This window comes from Rana temporaria, chromosome 9 (genome assembly GCF_905171775.1).
Source record: "Rana temporaria chromosome 9, aRanTem1.1, whole genome shotgun sequence".
Taxonomy (NCBI): Eukaryota; Metazoa; Chordata; class Amphibia; order Anura; family Ranidae; genus Rana; species Rana temporaria.
Genome location: NC_053497.1, coordinates 25951963 through 25979239, shown reverse-complemented (window position 1 = coordinate 25979239; position 27277 = coordinate 25951963). Strand labels below are relative to the sequence as shown.

The following is a 27277-nucleotide window of genomic DNA, read 5'->3' as shown; positions in this document are numbered from 1 at the left end:
TGACATTTTTGTCATTGCAGGGTATACTTAGGTATACTTTAAACTGTGCTCTTGCGTAGATGAGGAACATAAATAAATGTAAAGAATACGCCACCTCTCAGGAAGTAGAAACATACGTTTAGATACAAGTTTAAGACTATGGAAAAAATTGATTAGAACGAGGGGGAAAAATATATATATAGTGAAAGGCTTCCCAGCATCCTCTTTTCAACATAAATTCTGAAGTGGGTGGTCTCCACCATTGAGCAGCGAGGCACTTCAACTCCTCTCTAGGCAGCAAAGTGGAATTTTCTACTCCTATAAGTTATTGCCACTAAGCCCCAGAGCTAATTCTAATATGCTATAGTTAAAATCCTGTAACGATATGCGTTTGCTTTCCCCTAAAAAATATTTGCGCATGTGGTCCCTTTTTGTATTGCTAAACCTAAAGACAAAAGAAAAAAAAAATGTAAAAAAAAAAAAAAAAAAAGAAGAAAACTGCAAAATAAACTTTTTTCTTCTGTTTAGTAAATAGTTCATTAAAATGATGCAGCATTAGAAAGGGAAAAGTTAAAGAAAAAAAAAAAAAGAAGAAAATAAGCACATATTTGATTTCTTTTTCCCTCCCAAAAAGGGAACATATCTGGACACCTTTAAATCTTCCCAACCACCAGAGGTTCTGCAAGCTGGGACATAACGATGCACTGCATGCCTCTCCTTCACCAGAAAGACCAGGCCAACTCCACCTTCTGTACAAGTATGATACAAGGAGCAGGGCTCTGCCGCCCTCTGCTGGCAACCAGCAGTCACTGTTTTTTCCATCTGCCTTTTACTTGCGGTCGTCGATGGTTTTAATAAACTCCACTGCAGCTGTGAACTGCATCCACCAGTAGGATTCCTCTCCAGTTAATCGGTTTGAATAGAAATTATTGATGTATTGCACAGTAGATAACAAGCAGGGTGGGTTAGCCTGGAAAAAAGGAAACAGGATATATAGTACTTTTTTTTAGCAACAGAGTATTAAAGGGAAAAGCAACTTAAAGCAGAGGTCCCACAAAAAATAAAACTAAAAGCCAGCAGCTACAACTTCTGCAGCTGCCGACTTAATAAAATGGACACTTACCTGTCCAGCTTGCGCGCGATGTCGGCAGCAGAAGATGAGCAATCGCTCGTCTATGCTTCCCCTGCCACCATCCTCGGTGAGGGAATCAGGAAGTGAAGCCTTGTGGCTTCACTGCCCAGTTTCCTACTGCGCATGTGCGAGTAGCGCAGCGCCTTCCCAGTGGTCCCTGCTGTCTCATGGGACCATTGTGTTTCCCAGAAGGCAGTGGTGGGGGGGAGTGGAGTGACTCACGTGGCAGTCTCTCCTTTGATATGGGTGCAAATACCTGTATTATACAGGTATCTGCACCCCCCACCTCCTCTCCCCCTGAAAGGTGCCAAATGTGACACCGAAGGGGGGAGGGGGGGTGGGGGGAGGGTTCCAAAAAAAGTATTTTTGGGTGGAACTCCGCTTTAAATTTTTTTTTTTTTTTTACGACAGAAGAAATCCTATTGGTCTCTTTTATCATACATGCTTCCCCTGCAGCATGGCTTTATGTCAGGACAATGTGACTCTTCCGTACATGCATGGGACTGAAATCCTGGGCCCACTAAGCTGAAGAGCCAGAAACTGGAATGACCATTGGGATAAAATGGAAGCAACCGTGTCCAATAAAAGTGCAGACGGGGATCGCTTGCAAGGTAAACCTGACATAATTGTGTTAATATGTCGCGTATATTAGCACATTATGGCTAAAAGCTCCTGGGGCCCCCTTTTTTTTCCCCCCAGAGGTTTAATTTCACTTTAGGTGATAATTAGAGAAACGACTCTGCATTTCGTCTTTTAGATAAATCCAATTTATTTTACTTGTCATAAAAAAGAAAAAAAAGACAGTATCCCTCTCCTGTATCTGCTGCGTCTTTCTTAAAAATTTCATTTACAATTTTTATTTTTTTAACCACTTCAGCTCCAGAAGGTTTACCCCCCTTCATGACCAGGCCATTTTTGTGATACGTCAGTTAAAGTAACACAGTGCGACACTGTACCCAAACAAAATGTGTCTCCCCCCCCCCCCCACAGAGCTTATTGGTGGCATTTGATCACCTCTGCAGGTTTTATTTTTTGCGCTATATACAAAAAAAGAAATTTTGAAAAATATTCCCAATAAAAAAAATTAAGAAATTGATTTATTTTCATTCATTTAGGCCAATATGTGTTCTGCTACATTTTTGGTAAAAAAAAATCCCAATATGTGTATATTCATTGGTTTGCGCAAAAGTTATCACATCTACAAACTATGGGATATTTGTATTATCTTTTTTGTTTCCTACTAGTAATGGCGGCAATCAGACTTCCAGAGGGATTGCGATATTGCGGCAGACAAAAAAAAAAAAAAACGGACAATTGATACTTTTTGGGAACCAGTGACACAAATATAGAGATCAGTGCTAAAAATATACACTGTCACTGTATGAATGACACTAGCAGGGAAGGGGTTAACATCAGGGGCAAGCAAAGGGTTTAACCTAGGTTCAGACTAGTGCGATCCACACCCACACCGCAGGTGCCGATCACACACGATGTCTGAGCAATGTGAATTCAGCCATACAGTCAGGGCCGGATTCCAGACAAGGCCAACAAGGCCAGGCCTCGGGGCGGCACTGCGGCTGAGAGGAGAGGACACTTTTACTTTCATATCGGGAGTTCCCCCCTGTCATGCGGATGGTGAGAGGAGAAAAAACAGAGGGAAGAGGAGGTGAGATAGTTCTTGGCAGCAGCAGCCCCCCTCCCGGTTCTCAATGTCATTTTCGGCAGCAGCACCCCCCAATGCTCAATGTCATTTTTTTGGCAGCAACACCCCCCCCCCCGCTTCTCAGTGTCCTGCTGAAAAAGTCCCCCGGCGGATAATGTCCCCCCTGTACTGCGCAGGCGGGGGCGGCATTGAAGGACCTGGCCTTGGGGCGGCAAAGGGAGTAAATCCGGGCCTGCATACAGTTGTATGGCTGAACACGCATTGGATTTGCACAGAAAAAAGTGAATTTTTCCCCCGCACTGGAATCGCATTGCATGGGTGTTCTCATCCATGCGATCCGATTCTTGTACAAATCCACAGTTCGCACTGAGATCTGTGAACAGTTCTGAGGGTGTCATTAACATTATATTGGCACCCGCAGCGTTTCGCACAGCGTCGTGTGAACTGCCTGTAAGAGTGAAGTGATGTGGAGACCGGTGTTGCTGCTTAGCAGGAACACAGGATCAGCACATTCCCCCTTTTACAGAACGGCAGGCCTGCCTTGTTTACATAAGCAAACCGCCTTTCTCCTGAACGATCGGTGGACACTGCGCTCGCTGCTGTGTCCAATCACATGCTAGGTACATGATCTGGCGCAGAGCGGCCGCCCTGCCGCAGTAAATCTACGGTGGGCGGTCCGCAACTGGTTAAACATATTACCTTTCTATGATTTGCGACAGCATGTAAAAAAAAATTGTGGTTGCTTACCTTTATGAGAACAAACACCAGGACGGGGACAAAATCGTCAGCTCCTGGGACGGAGTATTCATTGGCAAGGCTGAGAAGATTCATAATTGTAGAACACATGCGTAGGATGCACTGCACTTTGTCCCTAGGGGTCTTATAAGCACTAATAGTTCGTATCTCAGCTTGAGCAGAAGGCCAGGGAGCTTCCCTCAGGTAAACCTGAAACATACAGGATGTAAAGCATTAGTTTATAAAAAGGTCACTAAATATTTAATACCTCCTAGAAGTCCACTTTGCTATACTGACCTCAGGGATCTGAAGAGCTCTGTGATTGGCAGACACTACCTTAGACAGTCTTTGGATGTGTTCATGTAAAACCCTGTTGAAGGAGAGACAATGTTAGGTATTTGAGACCATAAATAACTAGGTATGCCTGAAAGACAGGCCTAGCTACAGGACATTCCATAATCACTAATCTGGGGGCAGTGTGCGTTCAGAGATTCGCACCAGCGGCTTCGTCCTTATAGACATTGCATTCCAATGGACATGAATAGGATGCAGATGCATGGAATACCTGTGCATTCAGCACAGATGAATGAATTGGCACACCCGTGTGAGCCTCAGTTCACATATAGGTGGTGCAGGAAACGCAGAAAATCCTGTGCGTTTCCCGCACCATGTTCATGCGATCTGCTGCAGATGTCCCTTTTAAATGGACACCCCAAAAACGTTCACAAAACGCAGTGCGATTTCCAGAATTGAATCGCATGGGTGTAAACATTTTGATTCTTTTTTGTGCAGTGATGTTTGGGCACATACAAAATGAATGGGCTCAAATCGCACAGAAAAAAAATCCCATGTGATTTGAACAGGACTGCAGTGCGGTTTCCATTCGAATCCCATGCGGGTCCCTGCACCCCTCCTGTGTGAACCCAGGCTGAATGTGGCCTTAAAAGCAGAGCCAAACCCTCCTTTATCCCTTACAGCCAATTAGTGGACGGCCATCTGATGGCTTGACAGTTTGGCTGAGAGCACAAGTAACTGACAGTTATCGTTCATGGCAAAGCTTGCATGTAGTAAGCCATCCCATAAATTAGAGGAGCAGGTGGACTTCCCTTTATTGGATGACGGCAAAATATTCTGGACTTTTGGAAGTAGAGCAGCTCTATCCTCTCTTTGCTATTAATTGAATGTAACCGTTTTGGGTAGCAGATAAAATCGGTTGCGATTAGTTATGCTTTAAACATGCATTTTATCATTGAGGCTCACATATATGCGAATTGGATGCATTCTAAAACACATCCAATTCACCTTGACATGTGAACTGGCAGCTCTATGGAGCCAGTTCACATATCTGTGGGCCTGTCGTAGTGTGTTTTTTAATGAGTCCTGTGTGTTTTGTTGTCTGGTTCAAGTGTGATTTCAAGTAAAATGGGATTTTTACAGCTTGGTAACATTAGTAACAGCTTACCTGTAAAATGCTTTTCTTTGAGTACATCATGAGACACAGAGCTGGATAGTAATAACTATGTGGGTTATAGGCCACCTTCAGGTGATGGACACTGGCACACCCAAGACAGGAAGTCCCCTCCCCTATATAACCCCTCCCATACTGGGAATACCTCAATTTTTGTAGCAAAGCAATAAGTATCCCAAGAAGAGGGGCGGGAGCTCTGTGTCCCGTGATGTTAAAGGATTTTACAGGTAAGCGGTTATAAAAATCCTATTTTCTTTTTCGCACATCACGGGACACAGAGCTGGATAGTAATAACTATATGGGATATCCCAAAGCAATGCCCCTTGAGGGGAGGGAGACAAAATAAAGCAGGGTGCCAGACGTGAGGACCTATACCGCTGCCTGCAGCACACTGCGCCCAAAGGCGATATCCTCATGCCTTTTAATATCCACTTGATAAAATCTAGTGAATGTATGTCCCAAAGACCAAGTTGCAGCCTTGCAGATCTTAGTCATAGAAGGCTTGATGATGCACCGCCCATGAAGCACTAACTGCTCTGGTAGAATGCGCTCTAAACCAGAAAAATAACTTGTCGAATCCAGATGGAAATAGTAGATTTCGACGCTGCCTGCCCCTTCCTGGGGCCTTTTGGCAGTACAAACAATATATCCGTTTTTTTAATCTGAGCAGTCGCCTTCAGATAGGCTTTAATTGGAAATAATCCAAGGAATGTAATGATTTCTCTTCTGCAGTACGAGGTTCTGGAAATAATGAAGGGAGAACATCTTGGTTCAAATCAAAACTTGACACCACTTTAGGTAGAAAAGTTGGATGAGGACGCAACACTATCTTGTCCTTATGAATAACCAAATATGGCTCTTTACAAGAAAGAGCAGCCAATTCTGATACCCTTCTAGCAGAGGATATAGCCACCGGTCTTTGAAACAATACCGACAAGGCCGAGACCTGACCCTTGATAGTACTCAAGGCCAGCTTAATTTGTATGCCCAACTGTAGAAAGGCAAGAATCCTACTTATGACATACTTTCGAGGATGCCAACCCTTGGATTCGCAACAAGCCACATATGCCTTCCAGACTCTATAATATATGACTCTGGAGGCCAGCTTCCTAGCATTAATCAGGGTAGACAGCACTGAACCTGAAAGCCCCCGTTTCCTTAGAATGCGGGATTCAATAGCCAGACCGTTAAATTTTGCTTTTGTAAGGAAGTGTGGAATATTGGTCCCTGCGAGAGCAGGTCTGGACATAGTGGAAGGGTCCATGGGTCCCCCATAGCCATCCTTACAATCTCCACGTATCAAGAACTTCTGGGCCAGGCTGGAGCTACAAGAACCACCAGCCTTTCTTCCCCCTTGATCCTGCGAAGAAGCCGTGGTAGCAGCTAAACTGGGGGGAACACATAAATCAGTGAGAACTGATCCCAAGGGGTTACCAATGCATCCATCCCGTAAGCGAGTGGATCCCTTGTTTTTGACATGAAGTTGTCCACCTTCTTGTTAAACCTGGATGCAAACAGATCTACGACCGGGGTCCCCCAGGAAACTCTTGCAACTTTCGTTTGTAATTTAAAAAGAATAAATCCGCGCCAATCATCTAAAAGTGATTCATTCAATTAAATTATTAAGCTGCTCCTCTAATAGTAAAAAATAGAATTCTTACTACGAAGTGATAAGTGAAAAAGGAGGGCGCTAGAAAGTGATTATAAAAAACACTCAATTAAATATACTAAAGTGAGAAAAATACAAATCATAAAATTCTCCCAAGTGGATAAACCAGTGATATACAATTAGTGGTAATAAATCTTTAAAATAAATCGCCAAAAAGTATTGCACACATAATATAAGTCCATAAAGAAAGTATACAAAAAATATACAAAGCAAAAAAGATAAAAAAATTGTCCCAATTAAATAAAAATAAATAAAAAAATAATGTGATCAATTTCCAAAATCCATCCACCAACAAAAAAACAAAATCTTGCTGTAAAAGGTTTGTTGTCCAGACAGTGCAAACTTGTTCTTTCACCATACACAAGGATAACACACCCAAAGTGCACAGAAGGGGAATGTGCTTACCAGACTCGGTGGATCTTTTTGATTAGAAAAAGATCTCATGCGCTTATCAGGAGCGTGCCTGCACATTTGGCCATAAACGGGAGATGTGGGTATTAAAATCAATCATTATACTCACAATGTGGAGTTTAAAATCAGGCTTTCAAAGACAGTGCAGCAGAAATCCAGCAACATCAGTGGAACGCGATAGTAGCTTGAATCAACAATCGATGTTAAAGCTGACACGTTTCGGGGGCGTACCTCTTTCTTCAGAGCTTGGTGGTCTGCAGTGCTCCCTCGAGGGACGAGGAATAAAATGCTTACCTGGATGACCCCAATCCTCATAAAAGCTGTTCCAACAAAGGATGGACAGGAAAGGCATGCAGGGCTTTTAAAGAACCCAAGGACGAAACAGGTCTTCCAGCTGGCTCTGTTAAAGGCAACTTAAATGCTAAAACATACAATTTCTGTAAGGGATTGTACTAGCAATTTTTCAGATTGTGAGATTGAAAAGGGCTCCTCTATAATAGAATCTTCAGAAGAAGAATCATCAAAGTGTCCCCCTTCCTTATCCCCTGAGGGCGCTTCAGCCTCTACCGGTCACTGCTGCTCTGTAGGCTGAGAGTCTGGGGTGGGGAAGGGAGACCTACCATGCTTTGTTCCACCCTGGGAAGAAAATGCGATTAGAGACGCAAATCGTTCAACCCCATGAGAGCTGAAGAAAGTACTTCCTCAGTAATATATGCAGGGGCCTGAAGGTTGGAGGTGGCTGCAGCACCTGACAGTCCCAATGATTCACCTTGGTCACTTCCAGAGAGGATGGCACTGCAGAGACATGACCAGGAGAATCTCAGAGCCTGATGGTGATGCCTTTGGAGTCTTTAAGGAATTTGTCCCAGTTTTAGCAGCCTTAGTCCCTGAATTCCTGGAATACATAATCCTAAGCACAAAAGCAGAGGTACTATAAAAAATGAATCAACTGCTGAAGTATTAGTATAGCAAGAAATGCTTCTATCCACTGTTCAGCTTGATGCAAAATAAATGTGTCTCTTGGGAGTGCCTGTATCAATCATTCACGTGCCCCCACCACTGCTGTGTCCTTCCTTCAGCTCCTACCTCCCAAAACAGTGAGCCCCAATCTTTAGCCCATCACGGCGGGCTATGTCATAAAAAACTTTAGGGACCGGGTTCCTCTTAATAAGGTTTCCACTCCCCTGGACCTGTATCGCACTTGGCCAGAAAAACTTTGGTATCTGGTACATAACCAAAGCACTTGTTTCCCAGTTCCAGCTCTCCTAAGAGAAACATTACAGGCAAAACTTTATTTTCCAAGGCCCGGGTACCATTCACTTTGGCCTCAACGGCACTTTGGATGGATCCGGTTGCATAGTTTGCTTGATCCCAGAGGATCCTCCAGCAGAGCTCTTCAAAGCACTTCTTAAACCGTGACCAACACCTTAGACACTAGTGAAAAAACTGAGGTACTCCCTGTATGGGAGGGGACTTCCTGACTTGGGTGTGCCAGTGTATCACCTGAAGGTGGCCTATAACCCATATAGTTATTACTATCCAGCTCTGTGTCCTGTAATGTACGAAGAAAAATTTGCACCTGAACCAGTTAACAAAACCGCACTGGACTCCTTTAAAAAAAAAATAATAATAATCTAGCTGAAAGCGTGGCCAGACACGTTTGAACCCAGACTAAACATGTCGGTCAATGACCATTTCTTGTACGTCCATAATTTCTTAAGATGTTGAAATGATTGAGAAAATGCAATCTTGCATGAGAAGCAGTCATTTTAAAAGACAAGTATGGGAATTGAAATAAGCAAACAATCATACTAACCTAGAAATCAACCCAGCTGCAGCTGTCCCCTGTTGTCTCCAAGACTGAGAACTGAGCGATTAAACGCTGATCACTCATCTCTTGGTCTTCAACCTGAAGAGATGGTAACTGTTCTGCCCCTTTAGCACTTACTGGGGAGCTGGGCTGTGGAGGGGTCGGGAGCCGTGTGCCAATACTTCTATAGCCACGATGCGGGGTCACTCATCTGGAGGCCCCGCCTCCTTGTGTTGTCACCGCCCCATTATACTCATTCACATAGTGTGCGGACCGGGATTTGGGGGCATGTTAAATGAGGCTTCCAGATTCCGATATGCTCCCCACTTACAGACCCGACAACCAATGGCCAGGGTCGTCAGGTAGAGGCACTTGTTCCCATCAAGTTGGGGACAAGGTACCTGGGGGCCCCCCTTCCCCAAAGCACCGATCCCCCACCATGTTGCAGGCACGTGGCTGGTATGGTCCAGGAGGGGGGCACTCTACGTAGTTTTTTTTCCATTTTGGCGAGGGGTTCCTCTTCAAGATCCTTAGCGCACGCACTGCAAGTCGGCTCATCATGACCCGACTCCTGGTGCAACTTCTATTCAAATCAACGGGCTCTCACAGGGAACTATTGAATTTAAATAAAAGCAGAGAAACGCTGCTAAAAGCTAGCGCTGCTAAACATGCATTAACGCCAGTACAAAAAGCTACTAAAAGCAAGTATTTACAGCTGCTTTTTCCTGCCGTTTGTAGTGGATTTGCAGCAATTTTTTTCTAATGCCCTGTGTACACGAGCCCTAACATTTTTCAGCCTTGGAGTGCAGTTAAGAGTTTTAGATGCCATGCTTGCCCCCTGACCTAGTTTGGACGAGTGAACACAGAGACCTAAGTTTGCTTTGAGGACAGAAAGCGGGATCTCCTGTGGCAACTTTTGGATTGCATGAGCAGATGTCTGCTAACCTCCCTCAACCAACTGGGAGTGCCACATATTGTGCATCCAATCAACCACAGGATATATTTGATCATCTTCCGTTTGAACCCAGGCATTGAGTGTTCATTGACAGATATACACTCAAGATAGTGGGCCCATCAGCAGCTTTGACTCCCTTGCCTTTACCCTCCACCCCTCTCCCTGTTTTTTTTTAAATAAAAAATATATTATATATATATATATATATATATATATATATATATATATATATATATATATATATATATATATATATATATTTTTTTTTTTTTGTTGAACCCCCCTCCCGGTTTCTGTTCTGCTGGTGGGAGTGAAGAGTTTAGCCTTGTGTAAACTAGGCACTAAAGCAGCCAGTCATCAAGCACCAGAGCGGTCACATTGCTCTCAGTGGCCAAGCAGAAGAGTTTTGGAAGGCCTGGCTGCTGTTAAAGTAAATCTCTTGTTTTGGCCCTTATAGGCAAAGTGCAGATTTGCATTCAAGCCTTGTTGCCCTCATGGCTATCACTTTCTTCAAATAAACCAACTCACTGATCACGAAGAACATCTGCATCCTGATTGGGACTGAAGGCCAGCTTGAAGATGCGATTCATCACAGTCCTCTCTATCGCAATCTGGGCATCCTGAAGCTGTTCCTCACTGGCATTTTGCCAGATGACATCCTGGGCCATGGTACCATACAGGGACTGCAGGAACTCTTCAACCTGTGCAGTTTTGTCATCAGCAGCTGTCAATTTCTGAAATTCTGAGAAAGAAAAACAAACAACCAGTCAAGCAGCTCAATTTATAGTAATTCCATGTACCACAGGTGCTATACAACCTGGCAGCAAAAACAGCACAGGGAATTTTGAAATATTTAGGACAACCATTACAAAACGTAACTCCAGCAAAAAAGTTAGAGCATACAGAAAGCATCACCCTACATCGATTAATGTAATCATGTTCCTGAACGATCACAAAGAAGCAGCATGCTAGCCTAACCGGTCACTTTTCCTTTTACGGTTTGGTTTTGGGCTGGTTTAAGGATTCTAGCACAAGGATGCATTTCATAGCTTTTGCAGCATCTGCCAAGCAGTGGTCTGCTGCTAAAGCACATCTGCCCATCTACTACCCCGACTGAGTGGCAGCTCTCCCTTACATTTCAGCATGTGGCTATAATAGACAGTAGGGTTGTCTTGATAACACTTTAAGACTGAGTACAAGTACTGAAACTTTTTTCAAGTACTCATCGATACTGATACTTTTTTTTTTAGGTCATGTGACAGTGGCACTAAAATGCAGCACTGATATATATTACATATTACACACACATATATACACATATACACACACACCTTGAGGAGACGTGAAGTACATTGGATACATTTCCTTAATACTATCACACCTAATGGACTAAACACTGATTTGGATTTATATATATGATTTATAATTTTTTGATTGATTAATATCTGGATTTATATTAATTTTTTCCTTTGGGTTTTTATTATTATTTTTTTAATATATATATTTTTTCAATATATATATTTTTTGATTTTTTTCATGTATATTTAATATCTAAAAAATGTTTTTGTATGATATATGTCACTTTTTTTTTAGACTGACACTGGGATTGCTCCTGCAGAATTTTGAGGCTGTGGCCAGCTGGATTAACCCCTTTTTTGTATCTATGGTGTGAAATACTTTAAATTACCTTGTGTGAATTTGATCTGATTAGTAAGCAATTAACCATGTAATCGATTCCATATGTGATGTAATGTGTGAAGTGTTTAAAATCACATGACTTTGATGAAATTGTTAGATATGTTCTGACTTGATCTGAAGAAGGGCGGTAGCATGTAAGCCCGAAACGCACATCCATGTCTGAATACTCTGGTATGTAACCTTTACGAGAAGATTTGAAAAATAAAACAATTTTAAGTGCAGCAAATCTTGAACTTTTTCTCTTATATATATGGTCGGTGGGAAGACCTGTTTGCTGGCACTGGTTATATACCGTGTGCAGTTCTCCCTAGGGGGGCTTTGGTGAGATGTCAGGGGTCTAAACAGGCCCCTGACATCTCCCCTTTGAGACATGGAAAGGAACTGAGAACATAGATTCCCCAGTCCCTTTCTCAGCAGCCTCAGCTGCACTGAACATGAGGAGACAACAGCTCCTCTCCATTCATAAACTGAACATTGTTTACGATGCTCAGTCATAAATGGACAGTCAGGTAAAACCAGAGGAGCCCATGGTTGAACTGGATGGACTTGTGTCTTTTTTCAACCTGGCTAACCAACTATGAAAGAGCACAGAGGAGGACACAGAGGTGAGCCAGAGGAGGATACAGAAGACACTCAGCAATGATCAGTGTGGTGGTGGGGGAAGTTATAATCCCTGATCTCCCTGTGTGGCTTTCAATAAAGCAGTTTAAAGCCACGAAGGGTAGAGGAGGAGAAGTGGCTGAAAGCTGGTGATTACAACTTTCCCTGCACCGATCATCCCAGAGTGTCCATGTATCGGACTAGGCATCAGGAGCATTTGCACGAGTACAAGTACCCCTTCAAATATTAGTATGGGCATCGGGACAACCCTAGTAGACAGTGAGCCAAGATGAGGTTAATAGTTTCTCTTAGGGAACACCAAGCCTTTTCATAGTTCTGGTAGGGCACAGGTACTACAGATTAACAGATTGCAGAAAAAAAAATCCTTGTGATGAAGGATCAGCCATTACTTAATACATCCCCTAGCCAAAGTCTTATCGCACAGCTTCCATTCTGACTCGGGTTAAAATCAAATTGCAACTTTCTTCCTTTCATGCTGCAGGGGAGCCAGCCAGGACAAAGATGACTTAAAGTGGTTAAGCCACTCAATGACATTCCTACAATGTCCCCAGTGTATGTGTTATTTAAAAAAAAAAAAAAAAAAAAGGATCGTCACTCACTTGACTGACCGCCTCTCTCCTCTCTCGATCTGACAGCTACAGCGGGCGGGGCTGAGAAACACCCACTGACATCAGCCAGGAGGAGGAGAGAGGCGGCCCGAAATGTGAGCGCCGCTATGAAATAAGGGACACAGCTTTTGTGCTGTAGGATCTCCCCCCCGCCCCTCCCCCCCAAATACCCAAGCCCATTCCCAATCCAGTGCTTTGCATGAGGTCAATGACTCTCTTCCTCCTCACTGGGCAGACTGATAGCATAGCAGCAGGAGCCATTGGCTTTTTTTGCTGCCAAATTCTGTGATGAGGGAGCAGGGCGGCTTGGGAGCTAGCCCACATGAGTGCCCCCATTAGAAAGAATGCTTTTGATGGTGGCACATGCTGAAGAGAAAGATCCAGCAGTGCAAGCGAGAGACCTGAGAAGAGGAGGATTGGGGCTGCTCTGTACAAAACCATTGCACAGAGCAGGAAAGTATGCAATGTTTATTTCTCATATATTTTATAAAATAACTAATATTTTAAACATTTACTCAGCGGAAAAAAAAACGCGTCTTAAAATGTGCTTTGCGCACAACTTGCTTCAAGCAAAGCATATGCGTTATTGTTCTGAATGAAAAAAAATGAGTGGAACACTGTCTCATAACAAGTTTAAGGTCATATTAGAGAGGACTGCTGGAGTAGAGATTTCGAATTAGATCAATGCACATTATTCAACCTATTTAATAGAATATAACTTGGACTATGCAGAGTGCCAGATCTTCTTGAGGGTTATGATGAACACTCATTGCTATGGAAGAAAATCATAATCTAGGATGTGGTCTTTGCAGGTGGGGAAAAGTAATAATCCCAAATCTCAATATTTACTTTGAAAATTTGTCAATGTGACATCAGTAGTCAGTCATACGTACTGAATGTCATGTTTTGGGGTTCAGCAGAATGCTGCAGAGAGCCAGATAAATACTCAAAAGGCCACATAGAAGGAACATAAGCACAGAATGGTCAGAAACAGAAAAAAAATGTTCTCAAAGAGAAAACCCTAAAACATCTTGGCTCTAAGGACATTAAGATAAAACTGAGCCCTCTTTTCCTGCATAGGGGCGATAGCCATACACATACCCTGCTGCTTAAAGCGGGGGTTCACCTGAATTTTATTTATTTTTTAAAGCCACCAGCTACAAATACAGCAGCTGCTGACTTTAAAAAAATTAACACTTACCTGTCCAAGTCGCCCGCGACGTCGGCTTTCGGCTTCCCCCGCCGCCATCCTCGGTAAGGGAATCGGGAAGTGAAGCGCTGCGGCTTCACTGCCCAGTTCCCTACTGCGCATGCGCAAGTCGCGCTGTGCAATTTCCACTGGTCCCTGTTGTGTTCTGGGAGCCGAGTGTTTCCCAGAACACAACCGGGGGGCGACGCGGAGGGGCCGGACTCCGGCGAGAGTCTATACCCGGAAGTGGTGCAAATACCTGTTTTATACAGGTATCTGCACCCCCTCCCCCCTGAAAGGTGTCAAATGTAACACCGGAGGGGGAGGGTTCCGAAAAGCGGAGGTTCACTTTTGGGTGAACCTCCATGTCATGGACCTTGGAGTAATGGAGTGGTTACTGAGCTATATTGAGACATTTCCATTATGTGATAAGCCTGTTTAAAGTCTTTGTGATTATCAGGTGTGGGGGTCTTCTGTCGGAGACAGCCCGTCTGAAGATGTATGTGTTTATGCTAAGGGACTTTGTATTGTTCTAAAGGTCAGAAGCCTGTCAGCTGTATTGAATTAGCATTCTATTGTCTAAAGCAATGTAACCTCTCAGAGGTAGTAATTAAGTAGACCGGGTTATTGTGTACATTGATTACCCCCTGGGGCTTCTGTCTCAATACACAAGTCTTTCTATCCAAGCTATTGGACCAATCCCTGTTGACTATTTCAAGTCCTCATTTGCATGGTCAAGGAAGACCTGAGTGAAGACTGCATACTTTACAATTGACCAATGGGAAAGCGGTTGTTGGGAGTGGGATGTACCAAATTCTGTATAAAAGTGTGCTGTGTACTTGAAAATAGAGAGTCCTGTTGGAACTTACATACAGCCTGCCTGGTGTTTGTTCTTAATGGGTCCGAATGGCACATAGCTGCAATTCAGATCGCGGAACCTTGGATGACTGGACCATCAGACGTTGCAATCTGCAAGCTGACTCAATGGTAGCAGAGGAGTGTCGGGAGAGCAGGACCTGGGCGAGAAAGGATCTCGTCACACTCCACTTTAAAGTGATTCTAAAGCTTGAGGCTGGGTTCACAATGATACTACACCAGTCATACGACTTTCATCCTACTTTGCATTGCGACATCAGTCCTACATTGGTCCTACATCCATCCGACTTGAACAGGATACTACCTAGCTCCGACTTTGTGATAGTCCGACTTGTCCTTTGACCAATCATAACAATCCCAGTGTGAGATAAATTCCTTTTACTGCTGCTATATTCGCCATGTCGGATGTCAAATGTTGGATGGTAAGGACAAGGATCCTGCTTTGATCCGACTTCAATGATATTCAATGGACTGAAGTAGGATCAAAGTCAGACCAAAGTAGTACAGGGAACATTTTCAAAGTCGGACCGACTTGTCGGACCAGTTAAGACGGCTCCCATAGGGAACCACTAATTTTCACGTCATGCGACATGAGCTCCCAATGTCGGAGCGTGGGTTCACACTGGTGCGACATGACACAAGTACTACTTCGGATCAGACTTTGCCCTGCGACTTGAAGTCAGAGCCGCGTCCAACGTCAATGACCGTTTTTTCTCCTGCCGTGCCCCACAATGAATATTCAATAAAAATGCTGATAATTGTGGTCATCTCTACCTTGAATGAATTCCTGAATCCTCTTCTCTTTGCTTTCCAGTAACAGTCGAACACAAACAGTTGTGAAGTATCGAGTGGAAAGTTCTTTGTCACGCAAAACTCTTTGCAGAAGTCGCTCGAGATGAGCCTGTGTGCTTTGTAATCCTTGGCGACATCTCGTTAAATATGCAATATAAGAGGCTCTTTTCCTGTAACAATCAGCAAAAAGGAAAGAAACTAAGAACAATGTTTTTCAGGTGCATAGGTGTGTCTTGTCTAGAAATACAACGTTATGTTCAGCTGCATACGATCTCATAAGGCCAATCAGCAGAAATCCAGACCAGATATCACAACCCCTGCAGGGGTAGAAATTCTACTACGCTTTCTACCCCTGCAGGGGTTGTGATATCTGGTCTGGATTCCTGCTGATTTTATATCACCAATAACAGTCACTGCCATTGGGAGCCTTTGATTGAGTGAACTAAGGAGGATCGCATAGAGAGACAACACACAGGAGATTTCAGGAAATCATTATTGGGCTGTTTAGCCACATACACTTACGATCTCATTTAGAGATCCATTGCAGCTGGTAAGCAGATGTGAAATTAGAGGTGGAGGTTTCAGCTATTTCCCCCCTTGGCGCGGTCTTCTCTTGGATCTTTCTGTCACTGCCGTTTAAGATTTATCTGGATTTTCACAGAACTGGACTTTATGGACTAATTTTATCAGTTTATGATTACCCACAGTCACGGTGTTCTTTTTGTTGCATGGTGCACTATATGCACAAATTATATGTGTACAAATATTAAGTATTAAGCAGCTTAATTTTTTATTTCTATGCTATTGTTTTATCTGACATTTTTTTGTTGCAGCAGCTTGTTTTACACGATTTATTTATATCATTTTATTCATTACCAGAGACCTGCGCAGTATTCTTTTTTTTATATATGTAAAAGTTTATAACCACTTTAACACCAATTTACATCCATATTTAGGGTGCAGCATGTAACATGGTGCCAATCAGACCACCTCCACCCCCAAAACACCCAACAAGGAAGAAGCTTCCGTGGTGATCCCATGGAGTCATCAGTCATAGTGGGAGGCTGAGTGACATTTTGTCAGTATCCATTTTACCTGAAAGCAACAGTATAACCCAATTGTCTCTAAATATCTGATGCTTTGTCCATAGACAATTAAAACCAGATTTCATAAATAAAAAATTACTAAAAGCTCCCATTTCCAGTAAAAAAGGACAGCCAAGACCATTTTGTTCCTAAGGGAAGGGTCCTGAAATTAAATTTTACCAGTCAATTCAATTGGATTGTCTGGCCAAGACCCCTTTAACACTGAGGGCATATTGCAGGCGCTATAGCATTAAAAATAGCGCCTGGAATCCGCCCTCAAACAGCCGCTCCATTGTCCCCAGTGTGAAAGCCAGAGGGCTTTCACACTGGAGCGTTGCGCTAGCAGGACGGTAAAAAAAAGTCCTGCTAGTGACATCTTTGGAGCGGTGAAGGAGCGGTGTGTTTACCGCTCCTGCCCATTGAAAGCAATATGCCACCGCGGCTATACCGCCCGCAATGCGCTGCCTTTAGCAGGCGGGAAAAATAGCGGCGTTTTACCGCCGACGCTATGGGCAGCTCAGTGTGAAATGGGTTTTAAAATCCAGGTCTATAAGTTTCCTGGGTGGAATGCAACAGACAAAAATCCTTTACAGAATAATTACTAGCCTTCCATACCTATAATCTTCTGCAATGGATGTGAGGATCTTGCTGCATGTTCGGTTGTCAAAGCGGCTTACGCAGCGCATGGTCTCCTGAATCTGAGCCATGAGGTTCTTGTCCTGTAGGTTTATGGCCTCAGCCAGCTGGATTTTCAGGAAGCAAACAATCTCATTGTCTGTGACAAAGACAGGATCATAAAAACCGTTTGTTACATATGCAAGGAAAAAAAACCTGTAGGTTTAAGAGTAAATTAAGAGCCAATGTAAACTCAGCAGTAAAACGCTGTATACATAAGTGAAAGTGCTGGGTCTCTCTCTAAAAATATATATATATATATATATATATATATATATATATATATATATATATATATATATATATATATATATATATATATATATATATATATATATATATATATATATATATATATATATATATATATATATATATATATGGTGATGGGGTACCTCTTGAAGCTCATCAAGAGAATGCCAAGAGTGTGCAAAGCAGTAATCAAAGCAAGAGGTGGCTACTTTGAAGAACCTAGAATATGAAATATATTTTCAGTTGTTTCACACTTTTTTGTTATGTATAATTCCACATGTGTAAATTCATAGTTTTGATGCCTTCAGTGTGAATCTACAATTTTCATAGTCATGAAAATAAAGAAAACCCTTTGAATGAGAAGGTGTGTCCAAACTTTTGGTCTGTACTGTGTGTGTGTATATATATATATATATATATATATATATATATATATATATATATATATATATATATATATATATATACATATATACATATACACACACACACACACATATATATACACACACACACACACACACACACACACACACACACACACACACATACATACATACATACACACATATATATATATATATATATATATATATATATATATATATATATATATATACACATATATACACACACACATACACACACACAGTTCCTGCAACAAAGGACTGCAAATACAATATGCAGTTCTGTCTGTTGGACTACACCATGGTCCCCTGCAAATCAGTTTGTTTAATGATTTGCCTGGAGTTCAACTTTAAATCTGTAGCTTTCATTAAGAAGAGAAGTCTGGTGATGAGGCCATAAAAGATCATTGTGCAGACACTTCCTTTTAGAGGGTGACAATGCTCTGCCCCATCTCCCAACTGTACCCCTGCATGGTCACCCTGTCAGACTCTGCCATCGGAGACAAACAGATGGATAGTGGTGCAACCAGAATAATATCTAAATAAAACAAAAGATCATCAACATAGTCTTTAAGCTTCCAGCTCTGTATGAAAGGAAACGGTCCACTATGTCAGGGCCAGCCTTGTGAGGCAAGTAGAAGCAAATCTCAAAACATGCGGGGAAACAAACAAACAAAAAAAAAAAAAAAAAACAGGTGCCTCTGAGTGTAGACTGTAAGCATTCAATATAGATAGAAGAAGAATAAAACTTAACATTTAGTTAATGGCGAACAGACACCTGCAAGACCATTGTTGAATGCTACATCGGTCGGGGCTGTATACTGATTCTGCAGCTTGTGCAACCTCTTATGAGGGCTGTCCTGGCCAGCAGGATGCGGCTACGGTGGAGTGGAGCCAAACCGAGGGTTGGAGCGCAGCTGTAGCTCGATGGTTAGGAGTTCAGACGCAGTGCTAGCATCACTGGCATGCTCGCGACGCATTTCGGAGAGATGTACACAGTGCGCGCTACTCCGTGTACTACGCAGGCTGATGCGGCATTCAACACTGAACATGTGCCTGTTCACCATTACCTTAAAGTGGTTGTAAACCCTTTACAACCACTTTAACCTACAGGTAAGCCTAGATTAAGGCGTACCTGTAGGTACTTGAAATATCTCCCAGACCTGCACGGTCTAGGAGATATTTGCAAATCGGCGTACAGAGTTAGAAAGGGCACATTCCGAACAGAGAAATTATTATTACGTCCTTTACATCTACCCAGTTGTGGGCGAGCCCGCGACCCGGTCCGAAGCTCCGGGACCGCGAGACCCGCGGACCTGATCGCCGCTGGGGTCCCGCGATCGGTCCCCGGAACTGAACGGGGAGAGCGAAGTGTCCGCCATAATGTCACAGTCACGAAAAAAAATTGCTGATCGCCGCCATTAGTAGTAAAAAATTTTTTTTATAAAAATGCAATAAAACTATCCCCTATTTTATAAACGCTATAAATTTTGCGCAAACCAACCAATAAACGCTTATTGCGATTTTTTTTACCAAAAATATGTAGAAGAATACGTATCCTAAACTGAGGGAAAAAAAATGTTTATATATTTTTGGGGGATATTTATTATAGCAAAAAGTAAAAAATATTGCATGTTTTTCAAAATTGTCGCTCTATTTTTGTTTATAGCGCAAAAAATAAAAACCGCAGAGGTGATCAAATACCACCAAAAGAAAGCTCTATTTGTTAGAAAAAAAGGACGCCAATTTTGTTTGCGAGCCACGTCGCACAACCGCACAATTGTCAGTTAAAACGACGCAGTACCGAATCGCAAAAAGGGGCCTGGTCCTTTACCTGCATTTTGGTCCGGGGCTTAAGTGGTTAATACAAATTTTTACCTGGGGTGCCCAAACTTTCGATCCCCACTGTATATACATTTTCTCTATTTGTGACGTTTATACCGTCTATTTGGAAATTACAGTTTGTCTCCCCGTTTTTGCTTTGTCCAGCATTGCACCTTCTTTGCGTGGCTCGTTTTTCCTCCTCTATTGGGTGTCTGGTTTGGCCACATGCTAACCAAGAAACGTTTTTGTAAGAGCGAGATACCTTTCTTGTCTCTACAATTACTGTTTTCCTGAATTTGCGTCCTGAAGAAGCCCTCAAGGCGAAATGCGTTGATGCATTCGGGTTCTCATCATGTATATGTACACATATGTATGATTTTTAATTATTGTACTGTCCTTGTATCCTATGTTATATATGTGGTTTTCTATTAAACATTTATATATTTTTTACACATCTCTTATGTTTACTGTGCTGCTGAGAGTCCGATTAGGTACCATTCCCCTATTTTTTGCTTTTTCTTACGGATTATTTACGGATGTTGGCAGTGCAAGTGCTATTCTTCTATTTGAATAAGTTGGACATGTATTCTGTTTTGCAACAGCAGAGGAGCAGATCTACGAAAAATCTAAAAAAAAAAAAGAAGAAGAGATTCTACACCAGGGATAAGCAATTAGCAGACCTCCAGATGTTGCCAAACTACAAGTCCCATGAGGCATAGCGAGACTCTGAAAGCATCAAGCATGACACCCAGAGGCAGAGGCATGATGGGACTTGTAGTTTGGCAACAGCTGGAGGTCCGCTAATTGCTTATCCCTGTTCTACACAAACATGAGAACATGCCCACAGTGCCCAATTAGGTTCCCTGTTCCAAGCAACTGTAAACGGCTTTGTCTCTTCTGCATTTATGTTACCCATTTGCTCGTCTAGTAAGCCGCGCACACACAGCTCACTGTACAAATTTGGCAATGCCAAATATGACCAAACTCCTGTGCATGCCACACCCCCCATCAGGCTAATGAAAGCAGCTGGTGATCAAGAGCCGGAAGTCAGCGGGCCGAAGAGGTCAGCGACCAGGCAGGAAGATCAGGGACGTCACATGCAGGAGCCAAGGTGAGTATAGTTCTGGTTTAAAAAGGGAAACCCCAAGGGTGGAGGGTGTTCACACACGCTGTATGTTCAATCACAAATGGCAAGACAGAAGCATGGGTGTTCATGAATTAGAGAGGAAAAAAAAAAAAAACCTTCTGAATTGTGCCCACATGCCTGGTTGCCATCATCGTTCTACAATTCGTACAGCTTGTGAATGAATGAATGACTTGTATAGCGCTACTCATGCGAACTGAATCGCCTCTGGGCGCTTTTTCCAGCCAGTGTCTGCTTGGCTGGTGTGGTCATTTTACCCCGTAGGATCGTGACACGCTTGGGACACACAGTCATACACACAGATATACATATATATCTGTGTGTATGAATGATATACAAATGCTTGTAGCATTTGTCCACATTCAGATGGACTTGTTCTGTAATGCAGAAAGCATTTCTCTGCTTATCCAAACAGCTTCTTCCATACTGTGACGCTGTAAAACAAGCTGACTAATACTAGCTATACCAGGACCTGGATAAATGAGAACCTTCACAGACATACAGTATTGTAAACCTACTCACTTACCTTCTGGGTCAGTATGATCTGGCAGGCCATTACGCGTGGAGTGGGACAGCATTGGAAAAGCAACTGAATCTGCAGAACACAATGCTAATCGCAACTTCTTCTTTGCATCCCTATAACAAGGTAATGATTAGTGAATATCTGGGTCTGTACTGTATAATCCATAGTAAGGACGTTTCATACATATCACACCAACATCAAACTTCCTACTACACAGAGCAACTCCTCTTCAGCTTTGTGGCACATAGAAGAAACACCAAGGCAAGCCAGAGGATTTGATTTTATTTCCTACAAATCCCCCATCAACACAATGTTAATGGGGGGATCCTCCCACAGCTCTTGTGTTCTGCCAGCAGAGAGCCTTCCCAGCCGCCACAGCACAATGACTACTGCTGGTGGCTACAGCCACCTGTAGTAAACGCATGTAAAAAAAACAAAAAAACAACAGGCTGGTTGTATTGACTTGGGTACAACCAGCCTGCCCATAGGTGGATCTAATTTCAGCTGGTCCCTGCTGAAACGGCTAAAATCCAATCCATCTACGGTGGGTTTAACAATGAGCAGCTACTTATCAAAAACAACAACACATGATGATCATTACAAAAAGAAGAGAGCATTTGTCTCTGGTACTACTTCCCAATTTAGTATTTCTTATTTATATAGCAAGGATATGATATCCAGGGCTTTGCGGAGGAGGAAACATATCCAAAAATAAAATAATTAAAAATAGAATTTCTTCATCAATTTAGCCCAATTTGTATTCTGCTACATGTTTTGGGTAAACAAAAATCCCAATAAGGGTATATTAATTAGTTAAGACCAAAAGTTTTAGCATCTACAAATTATGGGATAGATTTATGGATTTTTTTTTTATTGTTTTTACTAGTAATGGCAGTGATTAATGATTTTTAGCGAGACTGCGACTTCTTTCATGTTGTCATTATGGGGTCTAGAATTGAGGAAAATAATGAATTTAGCCCATTTTTGAATAAGGCTGTAACATAACAAAAAAGTGGAAAAAGTGAAGTGCTGTGAATTCTTTCCGGATTGCACTTTATCTGAAGAGACATCAAGGGCTCGTACATACCTATAAGAGAAGGCAGAATCAGGAGGAGGAGCTGTCTGACTGGCAGAATCTGGGAGGTCATCAGATGTCATGTTCGGTAATGCTTCTTCCCTTGAAGGATCATGAAATCTTTCATAACCCGTTACATCTGCAACAAAGCATACACTAATCAAACTGCAGCTAAAATAAATCAAATGTCCATTAATTTCCACAGAGAACAAAAATAAACTACCCATACACAATACACTATTTGATACAACATTGTGATGATTTCAGTAACAAATCTGGAAATTAGGGAGTGCAAGAATGCTGAATTGCGTATGAGTACCAGAGTGCAAGAAAAATCTAGAGCATTCATTACAGATATCTTTCAGTAATTTATAGGCATCGTATATACTCGACTATAAGCTGAACCGAATACAAGCCGAGGCACCTAATTTTACCACAAAAAAATGGGAAAAGTTGACTTGAGTATAAGCCTAGGGTGAGAAATGCAGCAGCTACTGTTAGTGGGAAAAAGAGGGTCAACAATGCCCATCTGCATGCCTCATGTACCTGATCTCCCGGCGCTGTGACATGCAGTCTAGTCGGCGGCCTGCCAGTGTAACAAAGACCTGCCGCCTCCTCGTCCATGACAGAACACCGATCCAGTTTCCCAGCAGTGAGTCAGTGTTCAGCCTATCACGGACGAGGAGAAAGCGGGGCTTTGTTACACTGAATGGCCGCCAACTAGGCTTCATGTCACAGCGCCGGGAGATCAGGTACATGAGGCTGCAGATGGGCACAGTGAGGCAGGGAGACTCGAGTATATGCAGAGGGGGGATTTTTCAGCACAAAAAAAAAATGTGCCGAAAAACCTTGGCTTACACTCAAGTATATATGGTATATAGGTATATTTCTTTTGATGGTAGAACGTTCATTAAAAAATCAACCCAAAAAAAAATAATTAAAAACCTGTGCAGTAATACATCTGGCGTACAAAGAAAGCCATGTAAAGAAAACAAATCTGATCCAATGTGCGCTGCTGTTCATTTTTACACATATTAACATTTGACTTCACTAAATTGTAATACACCCTCCAACATGTATATTGTATAATCCAGATGTGTGCCTCCATCCCAAAATGCAGTGAAACCATTCCAGGTTAGAGTGTTAAGCCTAGTACACACTATAAGTAAATTGGACAAACTATTGTCTGATTTTCCACTAAGGTGTACATCATTAGGTAACCTAAATGTCCAGTATGATTACTGTACACATAACAAAATTGGACGTTGTAGTCACGTACGATAAATATTTTCTAGCTTGCACCATTTTTTTTTGCCTTAACAGTTGGAAATTGGCCATCGAAGGCACTATACAAACAGATAATAGACAGACTGTTCCTCGTTCGGAAATTATCGCACAATGTTCTTATCGTGTGTACGGACCTTTAGAAGACGAGCCGTTACTTAAAGTGGTTCTAAAAGGCAAAAGGTTAATCGTATTGCATTCTATGCATTAAGATAAAAAACCTTCTGTGTGCAGCAGCCTCCCTAATACTTACCTGAGCCCCATCTTGATCCAGCGATGTTGCACAAGACACTCGGCTGTCTGGGGCTCTCCCTCCCGATTGGCCATTGGCTCCCGCTGCTATCAAAGTCAGTGAGCTAGTGAGGAGAGAGAGAGGGCGGGGCAGAGATGTGGCCGTGTCTGAATGTACACAGAGCAGCGGCTTGGCTGCCCACATAGAAAGCCACTTGCGGCGGGGGCAGGAGCGCCGGCAAGTGACCCGAGAAGAGGAGGATCTGGGCTGCTCTGTGCAAAACCAACTGCAGGTAAGTGTAACATGTTTGTTATTTTTAAATAAAAAAACAAGGCTTTAACATCACTTTAAGAACCTGTTTCACATTGAGGCAGTTTTCAGGCATTTTAGCACTAGAAATAGCGCCTGTAAACTGCCTCCCATTCTCTGCAGTGGGTGCTTTCACATCCGGGCGGTGCACTTGCGGGACATTCAGAAAAGTCCTGCAAGCAGCATCTTTGGGGCAGGATGGGAACGTTGTATACAGTGCTCCCAAAACGCCCCTGACTATTTCAATAAATGGTCAGCTCTTCTGAAGCGATTGAAAAGCGGTTCGGAAGCGCAACACAGGAGTTTGTAACCCCTGTCTTTGGGGTTCAAACAACCCCGCTGGCTCGCGAAAAGCGGAGGTTCACCCTAAAAACAAGTATATACCATTCAATCCAGCATACTGCCGACAAGTACAGTATGCTGTTTTTTTTTTTTCGGTTTACATACCGTAGAATAGGTATCCCACCCCCGGGTAGTGAATCCCGAGGGAGCGGGCGTTCCTATTCAGAGACTAAGTGATTGACGTATGACAAAAGCTTCCCCCTCGGCGCATAATGTGCGTCACCAGTTTCCGAAAGAAGCCGAACTACGAGTCGGCTCTATACGGCGCCTGCGCACCGATGTTCGGCTTTTTTCGAAAACTGGTGACGCGCCTTTTGCGCCGGGGGGGAAGCTTTTGTCATACGTCACTTAGTCTCTGAATAGGAACGCCCTCTCCCGCGGGATTCACTACCCGGAAGCCGGGGTATAGGTATTTGCCCTGCATGAGTAGAAATACCTATACTCAGGTATGTAAACCGAAAAAAAAAAAAAAAAAACTAGAACTAGCAGCGCTTTATCGCAAATGCAGCGCCAGTGTGAAAGGGGTCTAAGTGTAAACCTGCAAATAGGCAGATATTTCATTAAGAATGATGGGATAAGATAAAGATGCTATACGTTCTCATTCACACCTGTCTGCTATGTTGTATATAAAATACAAGTTACATTCTGGCAGCCCATTGCTTTAATTCATTTAGAATAGGATGCCAATGCACCGGTGCAAACCAAAAAAAGAAAAATATGAAAACACATACCTGCACTTTTTTGCTTTAGTGTACTACAATGCATGCATAGTAGTGTGTTTGTGTGTTGTGGTGCCATTAAAAACAGATAGTCCCACAAGCACAAACATGCATAGCGTGCATTACCGAAACTCATTTTTGTGAATCTGCATTCAGTTTGACTAAAAGAGCGCAGCCGATACCCGTTTTACTGTCCCCAGTGCGCGGTTATGAATAATTCTGTTTATCCTTACAATAAGCAGGAAGAAAGCCTATGTATGCATGAATTTTACCTGTTCCCTCGTAAGATACAGCATTTCCGTCATTTGTTCTTTTGATAGCATTCCTGTACTTATCGAGAATGTCCTCTGCAGCTTGAGAATGTGGACCCAGCCTGGACCCTGCATCTTCTGAAAAGTAAAAATTATTATTTGTCAACTATTAACAGGACTTAAATACTGACAGTAAAATCTGAGCAGATGAAGATACTAAATCTGTACCTGGCATGGAGAATCTGTCTGGCCCCAGATCATCCTTCTCCTTTTCTTGTTTTTCCTTTTTCCTGAATGGGATAGGAGCTGAAAAAACATGAAAACAGCAACATTATTATTTTCTATTCTTGGCCTTAATAGAGATAGTGGTGACAGTTCAATAATGTACCAATCCAGATTTCTTTTTGTCAAGCCACAAGCTGAGACACTGTCACCTTGCATTTCTAGAGGCCTCTGCATGGGCAATCACTTTGCCCTGCATGAGTACAGAGACCGTGTATCCAAAATATTTATTGGGAGAGTCCAAGTAATTTCTAGGTCAACCATACGCTGTAAAAAAGATACACAGGTGAAACTCGAAAAATTTGAATATCGTGCAAAAGTTAATTTATTTCACTAATGCAACTTAAAAAGTGAAACTAATATATGAGATAGTTCAAGCCGTGATTTGTCATAATTGTGATGATTATGACTTGCAGCTCATGAAAACCCCAAATCCACAATCTCAGAAAATTAGAATATTATATGCAATCAATAAAACAAGGATTGTACATAGAACACTATCGTACACTATTTTTGGTTTGCGCCCCTTTTGCAGCAATTACTGCCTCAATGCGGCGTGGCATGGAAGCGATCAGGCCGTGGCACTGCTGAGGTGTTATGGAAGACCCAGGATGCTTCAATAGCGGCCTTCAGCTCTTCTGCATGGTTCGGTCTCATGTCTTTCTCTTGGCAATGCCCCACAGATTCTCTATGGGGTTCAGGTCAGGCGAGTTTGCTGGCACAGTAATCCCACAGTCATTGAACCAGGTTTTGGTGCTTTTGGCAGTGTGGTCAGGTGCCAAGTCCTGCTGGAAAGTGAAGTCAGCATCCCCATAGAGCTCGCCTGCACAAGGAAGCATGAAGTGCTCCAATATCTCCTGGTAGACGGCTGCGGTGACCCGGGACTTAGGTGACATCCTGCCCGCAGACTGTGGCCGGAAGTGGGTGCAAATACCTGTCTTTAGACAGGTATCCGCACCCCCCTCCCCCTGAAAGGTGTCAAATGTGACACTGGAGGGGGGAGGGATCCAATTAGCGGGAGTTCCACTTTAGGGTGGAGCTCCGCTTTAAGTTGCATTAGTGAAATAAATTAAAGTGGTTGTAAACCCGCTTTTTTTACTTTTGCCTACAGGTAAGCCTATAATAAGGCTTACCTGTAGGTATAAAGAATATCTCCTAAACCTGTACGGTTTAGGAGATATTCCCCTTGCAATGCGCAGGGGGGATCCACGGCTGAAGGGCCGGCCCAGCCCACCCATGCCGGAAAGGAAATCTCCCGCGCGCATGC

At 42.8% G+C, this 27277-nt stretch overlaps 1 protein-coding gene across 11 annotated transcripts in view; it reads right to left on the bottom strand.

The window, feature by feature from the left end:
* Window positions 1-557: 557 nt before the first annotated feature.
* Window positions 558-27277, bottom strand: part of GAPVD1 (GTPase activating protein and VPS9 domains 1) — a 120900-nt gene continuing 94180 nt past the window's right edge. For all 11 annotated transcript variants that reach the window (XM_040322996.1, XM_040323001.1, XM_040322999.1 and 8 more), the window contains 10 exons: window positions 25957-26034; window positions 25750-25866; window positions 22604-22730; window positions 21520-21629; window positions 17307-17466; window positions 15589-15776; window positions 10351-10564; window positions 3807-3879; window positions 3522-3719; window positions 558-949 (listed from right to left, as the gene is read on the bottom strand). In XM_040322996.1, coding sequence (XP_040178930.1) covers window positions 809-949; window positions 3522-3719; window positions 3807-3879; window positions 10351-10564; window positions 15589-15776; window positions 17307-17466; window positions 21520-21629; window positions 22604-22730; window positions 25750-25866; window positions 25957-26034 — 1406 coding nt within the window. In that variant the 3' untranslated portion in view covers window positions 558-808. The remainder of the gene's footprint in view (window positions 950-3521; window positions 3720-3806; window positions 3880-10350; window positions 10565-15588; window positions 15777-17306; window positions 17467-21519; window positions 21630-22603; window positions 22731-25749; window positions 25867-25956; window positions 26035-27277) is intronic.